At 37.7% G+C, this 26,644-nt stretch overlaps 1 protein-coding gene across 1 annotated transcript in view; it reads left to right on the forward strand.

The window, feature by feature from the left end:
* Positions 1–26,644, forward strand: part of col4a6 (collagen, type IV, alpha 6) — a 116,092-nt gene that overhangs the window by 36,050 nt on the left and 53,398 nt on the right. Inside the window, exon 4 of the mRNA XM_084404330.1 lies at positions 19,667–19,744. Coding sequence (XP_084260456.1) covers positions 19,667–19,744 — 78 coding nt within the window. The remainder of the gene's footprint in view (positions 1–19,666; positions 19,745–26,644) is intronic.

Consider the following 26,644-nt stretch of genomic DNA (forward strand, 5'->3'; position numbering starts at 1 on the left):
TGAGGGGTTTAATAAAGGCCTTCTGAAGTGAATTGATGCGTTTGTGTAAGAAAAATCCATATTTAAACCTTTATCGACTAAAATAACTAGCTTCCGGCAGACGGCCTACGCAAGTCGACACCTACAGGAATATGACACCTATGGCGGCGTTCACATATCGCGCCTAAAAACGCTAGACGCGCCACGTTCTCCTTTTTCCAAAGCGCTCGGGTGGTTGCGCTCCGGAGGCGTCTGTCGTTGCTAAGCTTGGTTCTTGTCACGTGACCTGCGGTGCGCTTGCGGCATTCTGAAAAGTTGAGATGTTTTTATCTCGATGCGGCGCGGACGCGCTTGGAAAAAACGAGCGCGTCGCACCGCGACCGCGTCGCTTCCATTATGAGCGCGCATACCGCGCGCCTACATTTGAAATAACGAACTTGCGCGCGCAAAAGACGCGATATGTGAATAGGCCCTATCACTGCCATATTGGCTATGTGCGTTACTTATCTGTTGTCATTGGCAACTGCTCGCGTTGCACATGCTGTGTGCTTTTAGCACTATGCAGCACAGATTCAAGCAGCTTGCGGTGATAGTTAGGAAATAACTATTCGTGGTGCAAACACTGCTGTGGCACAGCTCTAAAAAGATATTAACAGTCACTATTCAGTTGAGTCAGTTCACCGTTGATTCTCACCTATGAGCTGTTTAATTCAAAAGCTGTATTGTTATCTGCCTGTAGAGACTTTAATGAAAGTGGCAAATTTACACTAACCATACTTGGTATCTGTCTGTGATTACAAGTGTGCTTTTCGTGTTGTCAGGGTGACTATATCGGCATCCAGCAAGCAACAGGGTGTCACAGTAGGCGACCTTATTTCAACAGCCTTTCTCACCTCTTCCTTAAGAGGAACCAGCTCCAATACTATCCCATTCACTCACCCCCTCTTTGTGGTCCACTGACCAGGCATTCATTACCAGTCCATGCCATATACAGTACTTCATAAATTGTTTATACTTGTTGCTTCATATTCACAGGCCTTTATGAAGTTACAAAACTTAATTATGTCTGGCTATAGATTCCTGTCTGTTAAAACTTGTTCTACCTCAGTGTTTTTACTATTACCTTCATAGCCACTAAAGATTTTCCATGACACGCCCTCGCCTTGTGGTGCTAAACAGGCTACCATAGTGACCAGTGCGGTTCCCGTAGTCCATAAAAGGTCAGGAGAGAGCATATCTCGCAAAGACCCAAAGAAACATGGCCACCAAAGGACAGTACTTAACTGTTTCGTTTAGTTTCGTGTCACCACAAGCCAGAATGGGTGAAGGAGAGCAACATGGTCAAGTTGTTTAGCCGTATTTAATGAAAAATGGCATTGAGGTGTTGAAAAGTGCCCTGTTCTTGTTGATTTAGTCCTGCTGGTGGAATGTTTCCTGGCATTTGTGTAAATCTGAGACATAATACCTCACAATGTGGCCTGAGCTTACCTATTCGGCCCGTATCTTTCTCGATTTAACAGGAGCTTGTTGACATTGACTACGTTTAAATGTACACCAATAATGCGATAATTTTTAATAATCAGAGTAAGGTGTTAATTGCAGTAAGATGTTTACATGACACGAGCAGAACTCTTTACTCTAGTTTACATGCAATTTTCTTTATTCTGATTATTCTCTAATAAGTATGGTTATACCACACTGAGATAGGCATGCAGTATAAAGTAGGCATACGCCACATAGTTTAATGCGAATATGGTTACTACGATTATGAGCTTAATCGCATTAGTTTGATCGAAGTATTGTATTTACATGAGGTAAAGTTGATTTGCAATATTGCCAAAATCCCATTTTAGTTGTATTATGAGGGTGCGTTTAATGAAATATATGTCACATTTTTATGCACCACCTGAAAGAATTTGTCAATTAAAGTGATTTCTTGATGATAAAGATGGCAAGTGCTTGGCTACTGTAATACAAGTGAATTTCTTGGAAACGCTGTGTCGAACAACTCTGTCGAGTTCAGACCAGACCAGCTCAGTTTAGGTTTAGTACTTTCATTAATCAATAGCTTAGAGAAACCATGAAGAGAATGCTTCCAGGTGACAAAAGAAATGCAAGGCTTTGTCTCAATTCATGTTTCATTTATACAAAGGAGTGAGGGTTTGAAAGCAATATGGTTTGTTCATTTGTAACCTTAATATTTGTAAAATAGTTGATTGTTACTGTGCTTTCTCTTCACATGAAGAACCTTTAGTACTTTTATAGCTAATCCCGTAAGCTTCTGGGTTTAACAGGCCTCTCTAAAATCCAGTGTACACGCACTCAACCAGACAGGGAAAGTAATCTCTTTCACACACTTCACCCTAGTCAGACCTGTGCGTTCATGACCTTTACAGCATTTTAGGGATGCATCATCAAGCCCAGAGGGTAACTGCACCTAATGGCCTGACGTTAACCTCTGCAGCCCCTGGGAACCCTGGATCCACATGCTGCATTTGATGATATTCAGTGGAGCTTGACCCTGCTGCTGCTTCACCTTCCTTGCTGAGCTCACAAAGGTTAAACTGTAGGCAACTGTAGGCATGTAGGTTAAACTGTAGGCAACTGTAGGCATGTAGGTTAAACTGTAGGCAACTGTAGGCATGTAGGTTAAACTGGTGGCAAATGTTTTGCAGGTTAAACTGTAGGCAGTCCATTTAAGCAGGAAAGTAAAGCAGGAAATAATCATAAATAGTCATAAAAGATCAACACTCAGATTAAGTGACTGTTGATAGTGTGTATTAGCAATGAAGATGCTAATACACACCTAGGACTGATCTGTATAACAATTGTTTTTTGAATGACATATAGACATATAGACTGGATATAGTTCAGGAAGACTTTGTTATGCATATCAAAATCAGTGAAAGATTCTTAAGTCTTTAACATTAAATACTGTACCTCTGTACAAAAACCTAGTGAGCTACAAGCCTGGAGCATTTTAAGTTGTCACTTGCAATGTGAAGACGGTTTTAAAGTTATTTGAGCAACATTATACTGCAAACTGAAGCGTAAGTCATTGCTTTCAGTGAATCGAAAACTAATCAGGAACTGTGTTTCTCCTGAATGTGCCTGTGAAGTTTCAGCTCTAAATACCTCACATATCATTTATTTATTATACCATATTGTAAATGCCCATTTTTGAGTGAAATCAAAAACATGCTGTTTTTATGCATGTGTCTTTAAATGCAAATGAGCTGCTGATCCCTGCCCCTATCCAGAATAGTGCTGTGCCTTTACAGCCCGTGCCTCGTATACTTTGATAACTAACTATCAAAACATCTGTTTGGTTTTGCAAGTACCGCGATACTATCATCAGATGATTTAAACGCTGCCATGTTCTTAAGAAAATGTTTGAGGAGAGATACAAAAAAGATCATTTTTAAGGAATTACATGTATAGGAACATTCTTTCAGACTTCTTAGAATTTATTTTAAGAGATTTCCTAACTTCTTTCTTCAGAAGATTTCTGTGAATCTGCCCCTATAAGTTCCATTTCAGTTAGGAAATGCTGCCATCTTATTCTTCTGGTCTACATGTATGAATGTGAGAAGACTTTTCCTGCTTCAGTAGATCTAATGGAACAATAGATCTGAAATTGCCGAGCTTCAAAAGGGCTGCTTTACATGTTCAAATGGAGTGGGTGTGTAAAAAAGGAGGTGGTAAAGAAATTGCTGTTTCGTGTGTTTCTAGGACTGGCATCCTTCATATCTGTCCAGGATGTAGGATAAAATCACAGCAGGCTGTACTATGTAGTGGTTCTCTATCTCTGACCCCTGGGTGGGCTTGCTGTGGCGGGGATAACTGTAATGTTTTTCTGTGGCCACGGAAGGCTTCCAATTATCATTGTAAAGGACCCCACAGAAAGGGGTGTGGGAGGTCTCACTTTGTCTCATGAGCTCCACTCAGCTCCTGCTGTGGGACTATCAACACCCTCGTTCCCTTTCACTGTCCACACCACCAACTGGACTTCAGCATCCAGCTACCAGAGGAACTCACACTTTAAACTTCCCTCTCCCTCTGCTCTTGTTGCTCTCAGATCTATCTTATCTGTTGTTTACACTAGAAGAAAGATTTTGCTTGATTTACAGCTCATATAAAGAACACTGATGTGTCGTGACCTTTTTGACAAAGGAGAAAGACAGGCAATAATTGAATATCTGCCTGAAGAGGAACCAAATAAAGCCAATCACAAATCACTCTGGTTTTACGAGCTTAGCATCCCAGTGAACCTCCATTGCTAAAAAGGAGCCCTTATTTAAAGCTCCTGCATTCTTTCCCTCTACTTTGTCTCTGACTCCATATTTATGTCTTTTTCTTGACAATTGGGGGTAGTACGTTTCTGTCTATGTCTGTGTTTGTAGATGGGAGTGTTTAGTCTCATATTGAAAGGGTGCTATTGGTGGGCGGTACAGCCTTATATCATGGTTTAAGTAATTTTAAATCACTTTAAAAGGGACAGGTCACCCAAAAATATTGCCATTATTTACTCACCCTCATGTTGTTCCAAACCTGTATGACTTTCTTTTGCGGAACACAAAAGAAGATATTTTGAAGAATGTTGGAATTTTGATGACCATTGACAAAAAAACAACAACAACATATTTTTCAAAATATCCTATTTTGTGTTCCATAGAAGAAAGAAAGTTGAACCCCCAATGTTTTATATGTTACCTAAACATGTTGTCATCTAGTGACTTAAATACTTAAAGGTGCACTATGTAACTTTTGTTGTTCAAAATTAACACAATTTAAATAATTCGTAAAAAAATAAATAAATAAGGTGTTTTGTCTTACACTGATTCACTAGGTATTTTTTATTTTAGATCTGAGGGGATGATTTTCACGGGAAATTGCTCACATACAAGTCAAGTCAAGTCATCTTCATTTATATAGCGCTTTTAACAATGTAGATGGTTTCAAAGCAGCTTTACAGAGATAAACGTATAATTTAAGGTAACAGAGATTGTTTTGGCTTTATAGCGGTTCTTTAATAAAGTTATTTTCCAGCTAAAGTTAGTTTTGATTGATTCGCTTCCGTCGCAACGAACATTTGTTATTAAATTAGGGGCCGCTAAGACGGCACCATTCTCTCTACACAGACTTTAAACGCGAACCTGTGATAAACGCTGATGGCGTTCACATGCGCATTAAGATTTGGTTCTATAGTTATGTGCGTTTGAATATATGTGCGCAGGTTTGTAATTCCCTACAAACCAAGCCTAAACAAAGTACTGGTCTTTCCTTATAAATTTTGATACAGAATTTAATTGAATTTTGTCACTTCGGGGTAGGTATACAAAACGGGTTTTCCCAACAACGCTTTATCTGTAGAGTGGTAAAGAGATCCTCCATAGGGAGAGACTAGTTGGCACTTCAGCACTGCGTTATCATCGGGTCCAGGCGAAGGTCCTTCGTCTGATCTGGATACGGCCTGGATCCGGCAGGCTGTGGGAAAACCTCGGGATAAACAAAGACACTAAAATTAGCGTAGATGCCATTCTTCTTATGATGTAACGAGTACATCAGGCTTTATGGGAAGTGTTCCCGGTTCCGGCTGACATAATCTATGCAGCCTAACATTGAATTATAGAAGTCTATAATGTATTATGTGTATGCTAGGTCAAAGAGATGTGTCTTTAATCTAGCTTTGAACTGACAGAGTGTGTCTGCTTCCCGGACAATGGTAGGAAGACTGTTCCAAAGTTTTGGTGCTAAATAGGAAAAGGATCTACCACCAGCAGTCGATTTTGATATTCTAGGTATAATCAACTGGCCGGAATTTTGAGATCGCAATAGACGTGAAGGACTATAATGCGTTAAGAGCTCGCTTAAGTACTGCGGAGCTAAACCATTTAGTGCTTTGTAAGTAATCAGCAATATTTAAAAATGTATGCAATGTTTAATATGCAGCCAATGCAGTGTTGACAGAACCGGGCTAATATGGTCATACTTCCTGGTTCTGGTAAGAACTCGAGCTGCTGCGTTTTGAACTAGCTTTAGTTTGTTTATTAAGCGTGCAGGGCAACCACCCAGTAGAGCATTACAATAATCTAGCCTTGATGTCATGAACGCATGAACTAATTGTTCCGCATTTGTCAATGAGAGCATATGGCGTAATTTAGATATATTTTTAAGATGGAAAAATGCGGTTTTACAGATACTAGACACGTGACTTTCAAATGAAAGATTGGTATCAAAGAGCACACCCAGGTTCCTAACCGACGACGAAGACTTAACAGAGCAGCCATCAAGTGTTAGACAGTATTCTAGGTTATTACGTGAGGAAGTTTTTTGTCCACAACACTCACCTGTGCGTGTCTCGTCATATCCGTAATTAAGAAAAGTTGCTTCGGCTATTTTGACACGTGTATGGTCGATGAACGAGATTGCGAGAACTGAGGGATTTGAAATGTTGTGTATCTGCGTGGAGATTGAGTTTTTTATTACTCAACATTGTAAAGCATTAGCTATCTATTGTGAAGGGTCATTTCACTATGGTTGTTGTAGCGTTGTGCTGGAAATTGTTTTCAAGGAAGGAAGTACCATTTCTATTAATGAGTATAGCTACAGTAACATCTTCAGCTAGTCAGCTTGAGATCCTTTCCATCTAATCTCTATATCTCTTAAGCCAAGTAGTGAATGTTTTATGAGCAGTAGGATAACCATATACATCCGCACAGTCACGCATAACCGAAGCAGAACCAAAACAATGTTATTCTGCAAAATGCATACATTGTTTTTTAAGCACTAGAGGGCCAAAAGTTACATAGTGTACATTTAAAAAAGTGAAATCAAATCTCATTTGGAAGTTCAAAAACATTATGAAACACTTTAGTTTAAAACCAAAAATGTCGTACTTTTTTCCCCCCATTTAATTTCAATTTGTTGACCTGTAAAACTGGAAGGAGTATTAGGAGCCCACCATCAGCGACGCTCAAAATCTTTGATTTGTCCTGTCGCTAGATATTAAGGAAACATCAAAGTGATGTCACATTGACCTCCATGGAGGCCAGGTTGACCACGCTTTCTAGCTTAAATGCATGGAATTCCCATGGAGTTTTCACCTCAGCGTCTGTCTGACACAAAGCTTTCTGTGTATGAAGAGATTGTGGAATTTCAGATCAATGTCTTTCTTGTCTATCTATCCTATGTTTTGTCTCTTCTGTCTTTGTTCTTCTATCTTGTCATTAGACATATTACCATTGTGGACCTTTAATCTCCTCGACTGAGACACTCACTCTCTCTCTCTCTCTCTCTCTCTCTCTCTCAAACAATCTACCCTCCTTTACCCTCCAGGATGGCGATCTAATTGAACTTATCTTTTTCGTGAATCAAATACCTGCAGGCTGGGCAAATTTACCCAGCTAATGCATCTAACACCTCTTACCAACACCTATCAAGGCACCTCTTTACCCACCTCACTTTAATTGCCTGCACCTTATCAGATAGATCATATCAAAGTTTTATACTCTAAACTCACTTCAAAGTGTGCTGTGGTAAATGTAAGTTGCAAAATATTGGTTCCTGTTGTTTTGCTTATCTCTTCTTTGAGATAACAGGAAAGATAATTAGCAAAGTATGTGGTGAAAAATAAACACTGACAAAAAAGGGGTGGGACGGTGGGGGTGGTAATAATAACAATTATTTTGGAAACGTTATTTGTGTGGGAATAATGAAGCCAAATATAAAGAGTAAGCACATTAAGGGCCAAGTGCAGGTGTGTAACGTGGGAATTGTAAAAATAGGTGTAAAGGTTATTGACATAAAATTCACAGAGGTTTTTGATTGACAACTTGGGATGAGAGCACTCAGTTTCCTCCACTGAGAAACAGTGACCTTTCCCTTTTTCCCTTGAAAATTATTTCAGGAATTCTTGTCAGTTGCGACCATTGCAGCAATCTATGCAGCTGTTGCCCAGCATTGCACAGCTGTAGGCAAACTTTACCTCCTTCGCTTTATCTCTCCATCCTAACTGCCTGGCGGGGCAGCCAAGACCGGAGGGCAGGAATGAGAGTGAAAAGGTGACTTACACTGACACCTTGGAAAGTAAAATATGCCACCCAATATAGCAACTTTTTGTACTTTTTGTTTTCTTTTAAGGGTACTTCATTTGTACCTTTTGCTAAATGCTTAAGATTTTCAAGCACGTGACTGTCCACAGAGCAAGAAATGCATGGTCAGATTACTTGGAAGTAATTAATACAGTATTAATACAACCTAAAATCTGTATTTAAATATGACAGCATTAACACTGATACATTTATTCTGCTCATATGTACATTTATGCATCCTCTGCACTGAAAAAAATATATATAATATTACCGGTATTTTTAGATGGCATATTTGTGCCTGGATATTTTATATAACTTATAACTGTATTTTTCATTTTTCAAATGATATAATGTCAATATACCTACACATAAAAAAAATATTGTTGGTTTAACTTAAAAACTAAAGTTACCTGGTTGCCTTAAAATTTTGAGTGCATTGAAATACAAAAATTTTTAGTTAATACAACAAAGAGATTAGTTATGTTATCTGAACCACATTAATTATCTAAGTTGATTTGACAAAAGATTAAAAGTTGTGATAACAAATCATGAAAATATTTTTTTTTACAGTGTACTACTAATAATATATATTCTAGCTTATATACAGATATCTTATATATCATATATATTTGATTTGTAAAGCGTTTGCATTCTGTGTAGTCTGGTCACTTGCTCTATGATCCGATGTGCTAGTGGTCCATAGCATCAGGCCCAGTTCTGGCCTAAAGCCATGTGCTTGTGGTTTAAAGCAGTGGCTGTATTTGTGTGTGGCTTGATTGGGAGGATGGGGCAGGTGATGATTCACTCAATTGTGCATCTTCATTCAGCTCCTGTTTGGTCTTGTTATAAAAAAAACTCTGATATTGGGTGTCTCACAGTTAAACCCCCACTCCGCACCCCAAACAGTGTTAGGACAAGCCATGATGTGTGGCAGCCAACAAGCACTATTCAGTGCCAATCATCCTGACATTAGAGTAAGAGATAACAATCAGTGGCTGCCAGCTGCAAACCAGCGACCAACATGTCTGGTCGTATCCATCTGACATCCCTCTTTTCGCCCACTCCCCTTATTATTTTCTCTTAAATGCCATTGAACAGATTAGAAAGGGTGTTAAATGTGCATGCTGTTTCTTGGGTCATGATAAAGGCACCTGTTGATGTTTTTCTCAAAAGAATTATCTGAGGTGAAGTGGTTAGTACAGGTCACTGAAACTTGTTCAGACGTTGGCTTCTCCTCTGCCTCTCTTAATGGAAACAGACGTAACATTCATACATCTTTCCTCGATAGTAACAGAATGCTTTTGTTCTGTTCTTCTGGCCATTGCTCTTGGTAAATACCAGTGTGGCACATTTGAGCATTAATGTCAGTAATTATATGTTCTTCCTGTAGTCCTTCCAGATGGTGTTCCAAACAACAGTGAGAAGATCTTTAATATAAAGCAGGATGCATCGAGTACAGTACCTGCACAAGCCCTGGTACCACCTGGTTCACTTCCTGAATCCCATCATCCATCTCTCCTTCTTTAACCCTGTTTACAAGAGGCTTTGATTCCTGACCTCTGACTTCTGACAGACTGACACATCTGGTCAGGTGTATCAGCATGATATGAATTGTGCTGTTCTCAGGCAAAGCCGCACAGATATGTGACCGTACACACACAGCCAAAGTGATTAGAGTGGTGCTAAAAGCATTTCTAAAACAACCACCAGTCTGCAGTGGGACAGAGAAGAAAAACAAGAAAAGAGTTATGAAAGAATCAAAGAATAGCTTTCATCTGTGCTTTTCAAGCTTTTGTTTGTCCCCCTCGGGCCACACTCAATCTTATCTTGTCTTTTGTCTGTTGCAGTGAGTTATGAATTTTCTCTTTCCTTGTTTTTACATTTCTACTCTTTCTCACTCTCCTTGTGTAGTAGGATTAGTTATGTATCCCGGCTGGAAAACATGCAGGAATCCTTTCTCTGTAATCCTTTCTTCACCTCTTTTTTTAAATTAAGCTTCTCAGTCATATTTGCTTGGCCTTGTTTCTTCTGAATGAATGTTTTTTTAACTTAAACATTTTTTTAAAGGAAAAAAATAGAGGAAGGTGAACGTCAGAAACCGCTTTGGTCTTCTGTTGGACTATTTTTCTTCCTTATCCTTTTCTTTTTTCTCACCGTCCTCCTTCACTCCTTTCTCTCCTTTCTTCAGCACCCCGCCCCTCTCTATTCACAGCCTTGGGCGTCTTTTACTTGCTGCCTTCAAAGGCGGGCTGGCTTAATGGTGTGTAGGTAAGTCTGTTGTCAGCCTTTCACCCTGCCCATGACAAAAAAGGAAAAAAGAAGTTGGTGTCCTAACAAAGGACATGTCCGACAGGGAGATATTTTAACCAGATCGTGGCCCCACCGCAGGAATCTGAGAAAGGGGTCATTGTTTTGAAGGAGACAGAGGGACACGGGGGAAGGGAGGGAGATTTTTTCTTTCTTTTCTCCTATCTATCTCTTTTTGAAGACCTAGTAAGGTTAACGAAAATTAGACCTGCTTGTTTAGCACCTCCTGTTACCTTTCCTCTGTGTGGGATTTCTAGACTTAGGAGACTATATGCAAGTGAGCTAAATCTGAATTTTGGAGTTTGTAAAGATAAAAAAATATATATAAATAAAAAAGTTTGCAATAAGGTTCTGATTGTTAACAATAGTTAACTACATTAGTTAATGGACAAACAATGAAAAATACTTCTAAAGCATTAATTAATCTTAGTTAATGTTAGTTTCAACATTTACTAATACATTATTAAAAATCAAGTTGTATCTGTTTATTTAATGAACCTAAGCTAACATGAACTAACAATGAACGGTTGTATTTTTATATTAACCTTATTGTAAGGTTGTATGACCTTATTGTAAGGTTACCAAATTTTATTTTAGGTTATGGTTAGTTTGTAGTTAGTATAATTAGCTGTAGCTATAATTAGCTGTATAAACAAATGACATACCATAGACTTACAAAGTAAATGTATGAGTGTCAGAGGCTGGAATTTCTCCTGTATTTGTGAACGCATAAAGACCTTTCTCCTATTTTTTTTTTTTTTTTTTTTTACTCGCTCTATACCACCCCCAACAGGTGAAGGCAAGAATGACCAATTCAAACATGCATAGACAAACGCAGAGCACATCACAATATTAATGTGCTTGTATGTGAAATCCTGATGTCTGGTATCGCCCTCTGTATTGCCTAAATCAATGTGAGCCAATTGGAGCTCTGTGACTCAGAGGGAGTTCAAAGCTCTCCAGCACAGCTGAATCAGCCCAGACATGACAACTAAGAACCGGGACGGAGGGTGTTGGTGTGTGTGTGTGTGTGTGTTTCCCTATTATGCCAGCTCTATGTTTGCATTAACTAGTAGATGAGGAATTCAAGGTTTGCAGCACACAAACACACACATACACACACACACACACACACACACATGGGGATTAGGTGTCTTGACAGACAGACAGACAAGTGGTCTTAGACTACAGTCACACATGTACAGTATAGAGTGTACGCGGACACTGACGTGCAGTCTTAGAAATGCGTTTCTTCCTCATTCATTAACTCAGCCTGACCGTTCAGGTGATCCTTCCTGGTAATGCTGCCAAAAAAAGATCCCACCATTGTGGGACATCCTTTTTTCTATAAATAGCAGAGCTGGCAGAGTGTAGATGCACCGAAAGAGGAGAACAGAGATACTTGCTCTGTTTCTAAAACAAAGTAACCTGCCTATGGAGGCAGCATTTGAAATAATGCTGCCTTATACCATACATATTTTTAATGCAGTTCCGAGGCAGTATTGCATGTATTATTTTGTGACAATTCTAAAATGCATTTTGATGAGCTTGGTAAAAAAAAAAAAAAAAACAATCCAAGCCTTTGAGTATTATATTTAAAAAAAGAATATTCATTAATTATTTGATTCACGTACACTACAATGACGAGTTTAGGGTCAGCAATATTTGTTTTAAAGAAATTAATACTTTTAATTCAGCAAGGATGCATTAAATTGATTAATAGTGACAGTAAAGACTTACTTTGTTACAAAAAAAAAAACAATGCTGTTCATTTGAACAGGAATACTGGAAAAAAATTCAAATCACGGTTTTCCACAAAAATTTTAAGTGGTTTTCATCATTGATAATAATAAGAATTGTTTCTTGAGCACCAAATCAGCATATTAGAATGATTTCTGAAGAATCATGTAACACGTTTGAGTAATGGCTGTTAAAAATTCAGCGTTGTCATTACAGGAATAAATTACATTTTAAATAGATTCAAATAGAAAAGTTATTTTAAATCGTAACATTTCACAATATTACTGTTTTTTTTATTTTTTTTAGATGCAGCATTAATGGCATATGAGACTTCTCCCAAAAAATGTAAAAAAATCGTACCAACCCTAAACATTTAAACGGTAGTGTACATTTTATTCAAAAACTGATTCTTTTATTAACTACTAGCTTGTGCTATGCTATGGGGTTAGCAAATCTAAGCTTTTAGCATTAGCAAGCAATTTTAACATGGTAAGTGATAAAATTTCGTGGCAACATTGATTTATTTTGTAATTTAGTAACCATTTCTAATCCCCCCTTCTTCTGTGGAATTCTCTGCTGAATGCAAACAGCGTTATTAGCATCCCAGCACTTACTGTAGCTTTGGAAATTACAGCCCAGAGGCACAAGGTCTATGCCTCACCTTTCATCAGTGTGATTGCACATAAGTGGGTAATGTTCACACTGGCTCTCTGATATGTGCTCTGGATTGACTCTCACTAGAAGCACTAGAGTTCAAATAAAAACAAATAGTTGCATTGATGAAAGTAACTTTTTAAAACAACCCAAGTCATAGATCACAATAATGATAGACTACATGTTGCATTGTCTTGGTCTGGCTGTAAAATAGGCTTTTAAAGGGCAGTCAGGAATGACGAGACAACTTCATTCATGCTAAACACTGTCAGCAGTGAGTGAGGACAAACCTCAGCCTGATCTTGATGTAGTCGTCATTCTGGCAGCAGCATGAAGGTGTGAGAAGGATCTATTCTGGGATCAGCGGGGAAGAATTCACTCTTTACTGACGGAGTGCACGCTCAGCTACCTTTCCCACTGTTGATTTATTACTGTTGGATCAGAGGATTCATATATTTGTGTTTGTTGAAGCCCCCTGAGATCCTCACACACAATCTCTGAGAGACCTGTCGAAGCAGTGTCCTGAGGTAGGCAGGTGCTGGGGCTTGCCAGAGTAGGGTGTAGAGCTTCTCCCCAATCCTGCATGCCTTCAGTGTATGATGTAATGTGCCTGTGGGCAGCTTTGTCAGTTTCAAATGTCCAAAACGACTCGGTTGATAACACAGTAATCTCTCTAATAATGAGAGCCATGTTTTGTAATGTGCCTGCCTGCCTCTGTGTCTCGGTATTAATATCTACTGCAACCTCAGTTAATAATAAAATGGATTAACTGATACATGTGACGTGTGATGAACAGTATGTGAAAATAACTTCATCTTAAATGATGGAGATGTGATGTTTTAAGTACAACTGCAGCAAACGTGCTATTTTACGATTTATTTGTAACAGTTGTTGTAGTTTATTAGTGATATATATATATATATATATATATATATATATATATATATATATATATATATATATATATATATTTTTTTTTTAACCTGAAACCAGCCTAATTATACAATGATATATATATATACTGTATGTAGAGAGTTATATAGTGAGTTCTCCCTCACATTTAATCATATTTTCCAGGTGTCAGGAAGCCATTGCCAAGCATAGACAAGCAATTATGAGTAGGTTTTAGTTGGAAGCATATTGTGTGCGTTCAGATTTTTGTTGTACTTGTATGATATCAGACATGTGTAGGTCAGGGTGTGTCAGTGGGGGGCCCGGGGTTTTAAGAGACCATTAAAACCAAATGCATATGCAGTTTGTTAGTAAAGGAACATGGGGTTGTTTGGCCTGTGGTAAACTGTGAAGTACTGAGAGTTTAAACACAGCTGTGAGAATGGACACATATGACCAGCATATGACCAGCAGACCCCAATAAAGGAGTGTAGGAGCGCAGCCTGTTTGGAAACCGTTTTGTGGGGGGTCTGTTTGAAAACTGTGGAAACAAAGATAAAAGGTGAAGGATAAAATAAAGGAACTCAAAAGCTTATGCATTCCAGGATGTCTATACACTGTCTTGATGTTCATCCGGGTAATTGCAAAACTTTGTAAGCGAGACATTTCCTGTCGGATGTTAGGATGACATTTTGCAGCTGGATTTGTGATGTTGACATTTGCAGTTTAATATTTTATTGATGTGAATCTGGTCTTTTTAAGATGTTGATTAGATGTTTGTACACAAAAAGTGTGTTTAAAATGTCCACAATGCCAAACAAAATTCCATTTGACGCACTCTCACCTGCACTCACACCTCATCTGCTACCACAGAAATATGAACCTGGATCACTGCTTTTGTTTTACTGCATTCCTGGTTTGTGTGAATTCCTGACCTGTTGCAGTTTGTAATTTGTACTTCTTTTTTACATTAATTTATTATTATGAATCATCAATCTATATAATTTACCTTAACGCTTTTCATTACATATGCACTACTGTTCAAAAGTTTGGGGTCCACAATATTGTTTTAAAAATGTTTCAGAAGTCTCTCTCATGTAATTTATTCCTGTGATGACAAAGCTATTTTTTTAGCAGCCATTACTCAAAAGTGTCACATGATGCCTCAGAAATCATTCTAATATGCCGATCTCGTGCTCAAGAAAAATTTCTTATTATTATCAGTGTTAAAGCTGTTATGCTGCTTAATATTTTTGTAGAAACCGTGATTCTTTGATTAATAGAAAGATCAAAAGAACAGCGTTTGTTGAAATATATATTTTTTGTAACAATGTTAGTCTTTACGGTCACTTTTGGTCATCTTTGCTAAATAAAAGTGTAATATTATATTATATTATATTATATTATATTATATTATATTATATTATATTATATTATATTATATTATATTATATCATATCATATTACCCCAAAATATTTGAATAGCAGTGTACATGATATTGAAAGAGTAGAATTAAAAAATTAAAAAATTACTCATATACTGTATATCAAAAGAATAAATGTTATTTAAATGTAGAAGAAAATTAATCAAGAGAATTCAGAAACATATTTCTTGTCATCTGATTGGATAAACCCACTTCTGTGGTGTTTAAAATCACCTGTTAACCCTGGTAAAATCACTTTTGTGCACACCCTTAAATGACTTCATGAAATTTAAGATTTATCTTGAATATTACTATAGGAAAAAAAAAAAAAAAATGCATTGGAATTTGTAAGTGTAACAGGAAAAAAATGGAAATAGTATTTTTGTAAAGGCAGGTGAGGGTAGATGGTGAAGCATTTGTACATCAACTTCATGTCCCACTGTTTTTTGTTTGTTCTATTGTCCGTGCTGTGCCGTCTTGTCAGAGGAGCTCATCATTCACGGGAGAGCAGGATAAACATCCCACTTTCATCCTTTCCCTTTTTTTTTTACCGTGTTTTTGGGTCTTGTTTTCTGTTCTGTCATGCTCTGATATGGTTGGATAGATTGATGACAGCAGACAATAGAGGGAATTTGAGCAAACATCTCTAAAGCGTGAGGGGAAACGGGAGGTTAACCTCTCTCGGAGAGTCTGTGTGTGGCCTCTGACTAAGTGTACATGTATGCATATGCCGTAAATCTAAATCTTAATCTTTTGAGGTCTTTTTGCATGAAGTTGTTACCCAAGGATGACCAAACATCAACCATAGTAGTCCCAATTTCACAAGCCAGATACAGTCAAGATGCTTTTTAGGGCCCTATATAATGTTTTTTTTATTTATTTTTTATTCCATTTTTTCAGTTCTGGATTTTTTTTTTTTTTTTTTGGGACTCTGATTTAATGGTTAAATTATTGATTATTAAATAAATGAAAACTATAGAAACTATTAAAAGTTAGGACCCTATGAAATACGGTTTATTTTATTCCAAATTCTGCTTTCTCTTTGAATTTTTCCAGATTCCATTGTAATGGTTTAAGGAAACAAATTCTAATCAATTGAATTCATAAAAGTATTTTTTTTAAAAAAAATTTTTAGGGGCTCTATATTTAATATTTTACAGGAATTCTGTGTTTTCATTTTTCTTAATACAAATTTATTATCAAAAGCAGTGGTAAAGTATCAAATCAAGTCATAAAACAAAAAAATGATTTCATCTTTTAAAATGTAATGAAAATTAAACAATTAATATTCAATTCAATTCAAATTTATTTGTATAGCGCTTTTCACAATACATATTGTTTCAAAGCAGCTTTACAGAAAGTGCATTTCAGAAATGTACATAGAAAAATAAAGTTAGTTAATCATGTATTAATTTAGGGCATAACATCGCTGGCGTCGAGTCGTCTCTTCACGGGTGTTGGGGCATCTGAAGTCTCCATGAGAGGCTGGATGTAGCTGCTGTTCATAATATTAATGCATTTGATCCGATTTAACTGTAGTATAAAAGGTAAGTATTATGTGAATGCTTGGCTAAAGAGATGCGTCTTTAATCTAGTTTTAAACTGAGACAGCGAGTCTGAGCCTCGAACGATATCAGGAAGGCCATTCCAGAGTTTAGGAGCTAAATGTGAAAACGCCCTCCCTCCTTTAGTGGACTTAGATATCCTAGGAATGTATAATTCCCTATATAATTATAAATAATATAATTTTCTGTGAGTTTATGGCCGATGATTTGCATAAAACAGTGGGCTAAAGCTAAGGAGGCATGCACAAACACAAAATAACAAGCACAGACAAACATCAGGTGTGTCAGGTTTTCAAAGGTTGCTTTGGAGGAAAACAGTTAGGAGGAAGGCAAGACCACCATTGGTTTCTTGTGAAAAGTGTGTAAATGGATCCTGTCCTTTTGCCTTCAGGGTGAGTGTGTGTATGTGTGTGCGTCTGGAAATGTGTGCTCAAAGATTTCTCCTTAAGTTGCACTCTTTGTCCTGCTCCAAATAGCTCGATTCAATTCCACTGAACAAGCTGCAGAGGAATGTCAAGGTGTGCTATTGAGAGGGGCTTGTTGCTCCTTGTAGCGAAGGTTTGCTTAACTTACAGGAGAGGGACCTAAATGCACATATATGGCTTATGTTTTCACTTCTCCACCAGGTGGGTTAAGCAACCTGAAAAGAGGGTGACAAAGGTGGCTGATTTCCATAGGGACAGAGAGAGGGGTGTTGGATTATCCTCTGTCCTTTCTGTGTTGCCACCTGCTGTCCCCTTTAATCTGCCAGCTAGTTCAGGATAATTGAATGGCACTTAACTGTGTGCCATATATGTGCCACTTAAGACCCATAAATCTGCACAGATCGCCTGCTTTTGTGTCATTTAACGGTCTGTATAATGATACTTCTTCAGTTAGAGGAGAATCTTTAGATTGTCTCTGTGGAATTTGTAAAACAATAACTAATTGTTAATGTTAAACTAATTGTTGTGTGTTTTTGGCTTTTATGTGGCTCTCATGTTTTGTACAGTCTTTACAATGTCTTTCATTGTTTGGTTTATAAGATTTTTTTTCAACAGTCAGGATTTGTGCGATATATAATTTTTCTCTCTCTGTCAGTCTCTAATTCTATGTGAATCCCTTTGTAGAGTTTCTGGCCTGTTTCTGTCAGAACAATTAGTGGTTGACAAGAGATCACTAGAAGGGAGCTGAGGCCTGTACAGGGCAGTCCCAGCTTTCTAACCTACTTTTTACTGGTTCCCTGTCTTGTATCCCAGGTTTTATTTTTATATCCGTACTAATTCTCTTACCCTTGCTTTCACTCTCTTTATATCCCTCCATTATTTGCCTAAGCCGAAACCTCTCTGTCGTAGAAAAATACAGTCACAAGTTGGAAAAGTTGCAGGCTTTGTGGAGTCATGTGACGTTCTGAGTGGAGACAGGTTCCACAGGGGGCCTTACATCAGCTACACTCAACACAGACAGACGCTGTACACACACATATCCTTTGTGATTGGTAAATAAGGTCTTGGTTATCAGTTTAAGACCTTTGAGGTTTTTTTCTAGATGGCTGTCCGAACACCCCTGACCCTTTGGCCAAGTACCCACTGTCCAAAACCTCATGGGGCCCTTATCCCCTCTTGTCTGCACCTTTTCATCCTTTAATCAAAGTGAAATGCTATCCAATGACCTTTGAACTCCAGCAGGGGCATGCCGCTTAAAGGACCCTTATATGTATGTGCCGCTTTCATTAATCACATTATTCACATGTCTGCTCAATGAAGGGGATTGGATTTCACAGAGCTTGTCCTACAGGTTAAGAAAGAGCATGTTGTTACGTAGATCCTGACATTTATGTATGCATATAATGCTTTTCTCTTGTGGCAGATGAAAACATGAGCAAAAATCATAATCCTGAGCCATAACTACAGACCAGCAAGCCAGTACACTGGATAGTGGAAGTGTAAATATAAATGCTTTGTGTGCAATGATATTGATTCGTTTTTTTTTTTTTTTTTTTTAATCAGCAAGGATGCATTAAATTGATCTTAAGCAATCTAAAACAAAAGATTTCTATCTCAAATAAAAGCTGTTCTTTTAGAGTAATGGCTTCTGAAAATGTAGCATTGCCATCACAGGAATAAATTACATTTTAAATATATATTCAAATAGATATGTTATTTTAAATTGTAACAATATTTCACAATATTAATGCATTTTTAATCAAATAAATGCAGGCCTTGGTCAGTGTTAGAGACTTAGTTTATATAATAGTTTTTACCATAATAGTTTTTACCAGCCCTAAACATTTGAACAGTTGCATACATTTGAAATGTTAAGAGTCTGTTTAAAAATTGTGTGTGAATGAGGTTTTTTTTTGTTTGTTTTTTCAGAGAAGAAGAAAAAAAAACAGCACTGAAAAGAGATAAATGATTGGGAAGGGTGGGACAAGCACACTTTGGAATGTGATCTCAGCATGAGATGAGGGGACAATAGAGCTCATATGTATCTTTGTGTGTTTGTGTGTGTGCGAGCGCTCTATAGGGGTTCGGTTTAGTGGTTAGAATGTATAGGGTAACTAATCGTCTTGGCCAGTATGAACACTATAGCCTCTAGTCCCCGTCTTCCTTTTCTTTTTTTTTCTTTTTTTTTGATGTCGATGTTTTGGTATTCTGTACCAGAGGCTAAAATCCAGAGAGGGATTTGTCTTTTGTTCTTCTGTGGGATCACATACTGTACCACTTTCTGCTGTCCAGGTGATCTTCACTACCCTGCAGGGAAACAAACAGATCAATCCTAGTGTAACAGTCTCTTCCACAAACCATTCTACAACTTATTGCTGTGTTACACACATTCACACACATAATGAAAAGTAATAGGTGCTTAAATAATTCCATTGCAGTTTTGAAAAGAGAATGTTAATGATATTGATTCTTTTTAACTTAGTTGTCAGCCAGATGAAAGTGTGCCGTTTCAATGGTATTTAATTGACGTATGACTCTGACAGTAGTGCAGGATTTAATCTTGTCCCTCTATCTTTGTTTGTGTGCAGGGGTCAAATCAGCAGGAGCCGTGTGCGGGCCGGGACTGCAGTGGAGCGTGTCCGTGCTTGCCCTTAAAGGGTAGCAGGGTGAGTGATGAGAAACTGTTTGCTAATGTTGAGACTGTTCATACCGCTCTCCTGACCCCATTCAAGACATCTTACATCACTGCTAAACGCAAATTTACCTTCATAGCTGCAAACACCTGCACGTGCAATGTCACTCATACGCACACAAACAGATCTCTCACGTGTCAGGCAGCCACATGAATGAACATAAACTGAAAAACGTATCTCTTAGATTACACAGAACGTGTTTTTCCATTCCAATGCGCTATTTTCCATTGTTTTTCAATGTAGACGCGTAAACCGTTGCGCTTGCGCCTTTTGCAGCGCCTCGCACGAGTGCCGTGTTTTTAAGACGCCGTGTCAAGTTAAAAGAATTTAAACTTTTACACGCAGCGGTGCTCACCAATGTCAGATCCAAAACAGTGGACTAATCAAAAGACCCTGGAGGCGGGGCAAGCGTTGTGAGCTTTTGTTTATTGTAGCAAGTTGGCAAGTATTTCTGTTATTGCACCACATCTCAAAAGCGCGTCTCAAGACCCTCGGATTCTGCGCTGCGCATTTTTTAAACCATTCCTGAGACAAAAAGACGCATTCTGCGTGAACGGCCCCTTTGACAAGGGGTTTTAATCTTTGGCCTTTGAGGTCCACTGTCCATTTAGCTTTAGTGCTAACCTTGATCAAACTCATCGCCCTATAATTTTCTAGTAATCCTGAAGACCTTGATTAGTTTGTTCAGGTGTGTTTGATTAGGGTTGGAGCAAAGCTCTGCAGGAAAGAGGACCTTGAGGGGCTGTTTATACGACAATGTTTTCAACTAAAAACGTAAAACTTTTTATGCGTTTTGGGTGCCCGAAAACGCAAAGTTTTGAAAAGGGGTTTCAAAGTGCAATTTTTTGAAAACGGTCTCCATCTAAACAATTACGTCATGCTCATGCATATTATGTGTTTAGTCTATAATGTTTCATCGTCATCTATGGCCTGGCTGCAGAATACAGGGTTTTTAGTCATTTTTGCGGATCCGTGTGAATGGGGATCGTTTTGACAATGGTGTCGTCTGTACACGGAAAACTCAAAGGAAAAACCTCTCTGTTTTAAGCATATCATTGTCGTGTAAACGTACCCTTTTGAGAACCTGTGTCTAAGACATTCATATCTTTATCTTTCTTTCTTTTTTATTCACGAATTGCAAACATTATTCTATTTGATTATTATTGCAATCTCATTTACAGACTAGATATGGAAACAGAGTTCAAGAGCAAATATAGAGCCAGTCACACAGTCTGTTTTTTCCGTCCAAAACTAACTGATAACAGACAGTCTCAGGGTACGTTTACTTGACAACAATGTTCTAGTAAAAACTGAAAAGTTTTTCCTTTTACATTTTTCGTGTACAGACGACACCAAAACAGTCCCCGTTCACAAGGATCCACGAAAATGACTAAAGACGCTGTATTATGCATGCCAGGCCAGTAGTTGGCGATGTCACTGTAAAGAAACATTACGTACCTATTGACTAAACACGTAATATGCAATTACGGTATCATTTTCAAAAACTTTGTTTTCAAAAGTTTGTGTTTTCAGTGTAAATGAGCGGCCAAAAATGCATAATCTTTTTTACGTTTTTAGTTAAAAACTGTGTCATGTAAATGGACCCTCAGATGCCTTGCTCAGACATAATTATGAAAGTCACAAAGTCACTGTACTGTTGGTAACAGCATGTAAACAATCTGATCATAAATTAGATTTCTGTTCACTTTATCGCTGTGTTAGTAGTAGTTTCACTGCTCTTTTTATACTCATACTCACAGTTTGTCACTCTCATTTGTTTTTGAAGAAAGTCACTTGGCATTTTGCTAACACCTACGTTATTGCTATAGCAACTAATGCTTAAACCAGATATCACACTGACTGAACAAACACATCACATTTTAGTGTTTGCAAAATAACTTTGTGGACAGTATGGTTTAACATTTTGACTTGAAGAAACAAATCAGAATTGAATGCATTGTCATTTTCACTATTAATGCTAGAAAATAATTAATTTAGAATCTAATCTAATCTAATCTAATTATCCCCACCTTAGAGACATACTGGCAAGAAGTTACACAATGTAAGATAAGTTATTTGGCAGAGTACAAGTCTTTACAATGCTATAATCAAGATCAGGAATGGAAATATTTATACCCCGTAGATACAGATTTCAAAGCCACTTAAGTTTGCCAATCACAGAGATGTGAGGCAGTGTTCAGGAGTGAGGGAGATGAGTGTTTGCCAAGAAGACGATGTGTCTCCAGAACGGTATGACTTTGGAGTTGATCCAAGCCACTGTTGAGTTTTGCTCCCTCACATCCAGTCAGTGTGCCATGACTGATATCTGATTTTACTGATATATTTACAGCAAGGTCTTTCAAATGCATTCATTATGAATTTCACATAACAGGGCTCCAGGCTAACATTTGACGGCAGCAGCACCGAAGCCACTAGTTCTACAGAAAGTGGTGTCAGGGGGGGTTAAATTTATTAATATTTATTAATAATTTAATGTATTTTTTGTTTTAAAACAAGTGTGAGTTTTTCTACATCTTGAAACTTTTATTTTTATAAATGGGGACAATATTTCAAGGATGAACAAATAATGCTTTGGTCATCACATTAAAAATAACATTTAAATATGATAATATTAGAGTTTGAAGTGCTGGAAAACAACATGTGAAGTACTTATTGTGGTACCACAATACCATGGTTACAGTTAGTGTTAATACATTAAATCTGTGGTAAATGTAGCTGATTTTGGACTGAAAGCCTTCTTGTTTCTCCTGGTTTCCACGTCAGTGCTGCTTGATCTGATATCTCCCAGCAAGCAATAGCCGTCATTTCACTGTTAACTATAGACCCGATTTAATCCGGCTATGAGTAACCCACTTCTTGCCAAAATAACCTTGAATATGGTTACATGTCGTTTTTGCAAAAATAACTTGTGAGATGTATGATATTCCATCATGTAAGCAAAGTGATCTGTGATTACAAGGTGTTTGGTTTCATTTCTTCACTCAATTAATTTCTTTGTTATCTAATTGATGATTTGTCTGTTCTTGGGCTATGGTTTAGACTTCTATTAAATTTTCAATGACAGCCCAAATTTTGCCTTGTTTTAGCCTAGACGTCTGGGCTGTGTTTGGACGGCTGTTAGACGTCTTTTAAACGCAAAATTGCTTGCTGGGCTCTAGTTTATAACAGAAAAAAAATCCCATTATTCATTGGATGCTAGAAAAAGAAATGAATGCTGAGGAAAATACACTATATTACAAAGTTTGGGTTGAATAAATTTTTTTTTTTTTATGATCAAATACTTTTAATCAGCAAGCAAGCATTGCATTGATCAGTGAAAAGATTGTTACGACTTTTACATTGTTAGAAAACATTTGTGTCAAATAAATGCTGTTCTTTTAAACGTTCTGTTCATCAAGGATCCTGAAAAACGCATCACAGTTTCTACAAAAGTACAACAGCACAGCTGTTGATAATAATAACATTGATAATAATAAGAAATATTTATTGAGCGGCAAATCAGCATATTATAATGACTTTTGAAGGATCATGTGACACTGACGACTGGAGTATTGATGCTGTAAATTCAGCTTTATCATCACAGATAAACTCACATGAGCTGTTTTGCGTAATGCAGGTGACAGTAAAAAAGTGGTCATATTTGCCAAAGTACCAATCCGAAAAAAAAACTGTAGTGCACCCTTAACAGTTTTCTTTCCCTTTAATTCACCATACAGTGGCATTTGCCTTTTTATTCTTGCTCCCCCCACCCCTTTTTTTTCTGTTGAGAGTTCAGAGTAAGTTGCCACACAAAGACACACAGGGCCCTATTTTAACAATTATTTTTGTTAGTTAAAACAACTATTTTATTTTGCAAAACGCAAGTAACTTTGTGGGCGGGTCTTGGGTGCTGTTGCTATTATACCGGCGGGATAAATTACTCTTGCGCCCGACGCAAATCTAAAATGGGTTGGTCTGAAGTAGCTTCATTATTCATAGGTGTGGTTTGGGCGTAACGTGAAATAAACCAATCAGAGCGTCATCTCACATTCCCTTTAAGAGCAGGCGAGCTTGTTCCATGGCGGATTGCTATTATAACGGCGGATTTGCCAGACGCACGCCAGCAGCGGTTCACCGCCGAGGAGACCGACGTTCTCGTCAGGGCCGTAAAACACAGAGAAGTGACATTGGGGATCTATCTATCTATTGTAATAATGTATGATTTGCAAAAATGAAAACTGCTGCTTCTGTGTAGATGAGAGAAGCAAAGTGTATGCGCGTTGTGCACACGCTACATTGATTATGGCCAAGCATGCGCCCTTAAAATAGCATATGAATATCATGCGCAACGCACCACTGACTTTAGACTAGGTTTTTCCTGGTCAGTGGCGGAATTGTTTTCTAAACCTGCAAAATAGCACCAGGGAACATTTGCGCCGGAACACGCCTCCTCTTTTCGCTGAACCGCCCCCGGGAGCGCAAGTGTATTTCCTAGTTTACCGACGTGCGTCTGTGGAGGGAAAAGTCCGCTGTGCGCGGGTGCAAAATAGGAATGATACATGCGTCGGTGTACAAAGTCAATTGCGCTGGGTGCAAGATAGGGCCCACAGACTAACATGCACACAGAGAGAATGCTTGTGGTACATACCGCATCCGTTCCATCTTCCCTGAAGTATGCCAATATGTGGCATGCAAGACAGAACTGCTCTCAAGGTCAGGTTTATTGTTATTTGTGTTCCATTCACACCTACAAGATGAGAGATGTATTTTATGAGCATGAGCTCACACATGCTAGTCATTGCCACCTGCATGTTTTCCATGTACATGACAGCGATAAGACATTATATTTAAAATCAGTGGTTGTTTTGCTGTTGGAACCGCAAACTGTAATTAAACAAGCAGGAAGATAAACAGTTGCCACATCCTTTCCTGACATAAACATTGACATGTGCATACAACATGATTTATTTGCATATAAGTGATGCAGGGTTGTCCACAGGCATGAGTAGCAAAAAAATAGCCATAAAAGAAAGAACAGGATGTTTCAACTCGCTTAAGTCTGCTAGTTTAATTTCAGTGTCAAGTGTGGAGGAAGATTCTGTAGTTATTGGAAGAACAGACTCATAGCTCTCTTTGTTCTGACCTTGAGTCATCATTTAGCAATACACTCAGGGCAACACACGTTGTTTAAAATCAGTCTACCCGTGACAGAGACCTCGTGACCCAGGCCTTGCTCTGTCTATGTCCGAACCCTTGCAACTCAATGCACCCAACCCTGACTCAAAGTGGGCACAGTGTCAAGTTTGAATTGAGCTGCAGTCAGTGTCCAGGGCAGAAAAAAAAATAGATGTGGTTGTTTAGCTGCCATTACCTTTGATTCCAGTAATCCATTGACACAAAAGACATGGCCAGAGTGGTTAAACCATCTTTGAGCCTGACTTCACCACCACCAATAGAGCTCTGGCCCCCAAAATAAACAGGAGCCAATGTGATGCGATGCAAAGTGAGTGAGCTCTGAAAAGTGCAGTCAGCCGTACTGGGAATGTCTGCTTCAGAAGAGGATAAAATAAAAACACAGAGAGAAAGGGAAAGTTTACCAGTTAACCATATATTTATTTGCACCATCATTAAGGGGAAAAACATGCAAAATAATGTTAAGCTTTAGTTTAAATCATCAATAAGATATAGCATTCAGAGTTGAAGGGATTGAGGGACAAAGAAATAGCACAGCCTTTACTAGACTTGCCTTAAATACACATACATTATTTAGGACTTATTCTTTATGTTTTTTGCAAAGAATCTGAAATTGAATACATAGAAACTGCCATACCTGCAAGGTGAAACCCTATGCAAACCTAGCGGAAAGGTATGTGAAAGAACCATAAGAGAAAAACTAACCAGTGTAGCACATTGCTGCATGTAACCATATATCATGTCACATGTATTAAATGTTTTGTTTTGTTTAGTTTTGTTTTCTAAGCCACTACAGATGGTTATATATATATATATATATATAAAACCATATATATATATATATATATATATATATATATATATATATATATATATGTATGTATATATATATGTATGTATATATATGTATATATATATGTGTGTGTGTGTGTGTGTATATATATATATATATATATATATATGTATATGTATATACATACACAGTATATACTGTGCACATGATATAAATGGTTAAATGGGACTGTAAATTATATAAATAAACCTCTTAAAAGTTTGCATTTATTTGATCAAAACAGTACATTTTGTAAAATGGTATTACAATTTAAATGAACTGTTTTGTTTTAATATATTTTAAAATTAAATGTATTACTGTGATGTCAAAGCTGAATTTTCAGCTCTTCAGTGTCACATGATCCTGCAGAAATCATTCTAATAAGCTGATTTGATGCTCAAGAAACATTTCTTATTATTATCCATGTTGTAAACAGTTGTGCTTTTGTGGAAACCATGGTAACAAAAGATTCAGGATTCTTTGATACATACAACCGGCGTAGCGTCATAGAACGTCTCTGAAAAGGTTCACGCCCACTTTTAGGGGAAAACAAACCGTCGAGCGCCATACACAGTATCGGATTGAGGACGTGTACTAACCCTTACAAACATGTAATTTGTATTTAAAAAAAAAATTTTTCACACAATAGGCTACCCCTATTATGTATTTGTATTTAATTAAATTTTTCCACACAGTATTTTGTATTTTTATTTTATTTTAAATACATTTCCATGTATTTATGCCCATCTCTGCCTGCCATTATCATCAATATCTTGCTGTTATGGAAATATCATGAATTACGGATGATGCTATCGAAAGCTAAATCAGGCTAGTTGTATGGCTGGATA

The sequence above is a fragment of the Rutilus rutilus genome (assembly GCF_951802725.1).
Source record: "Rutilus rutilus genome assembly, chromosome: 3".
In the NCBI taxonomy this organism is placed as follows: domain Eukaryota; kingdom Metazoa; phylum Chordata; class Actinopteri; order Cypriniformes; family Leuciscidae; genus Rutilus; species Rutilus rutilus.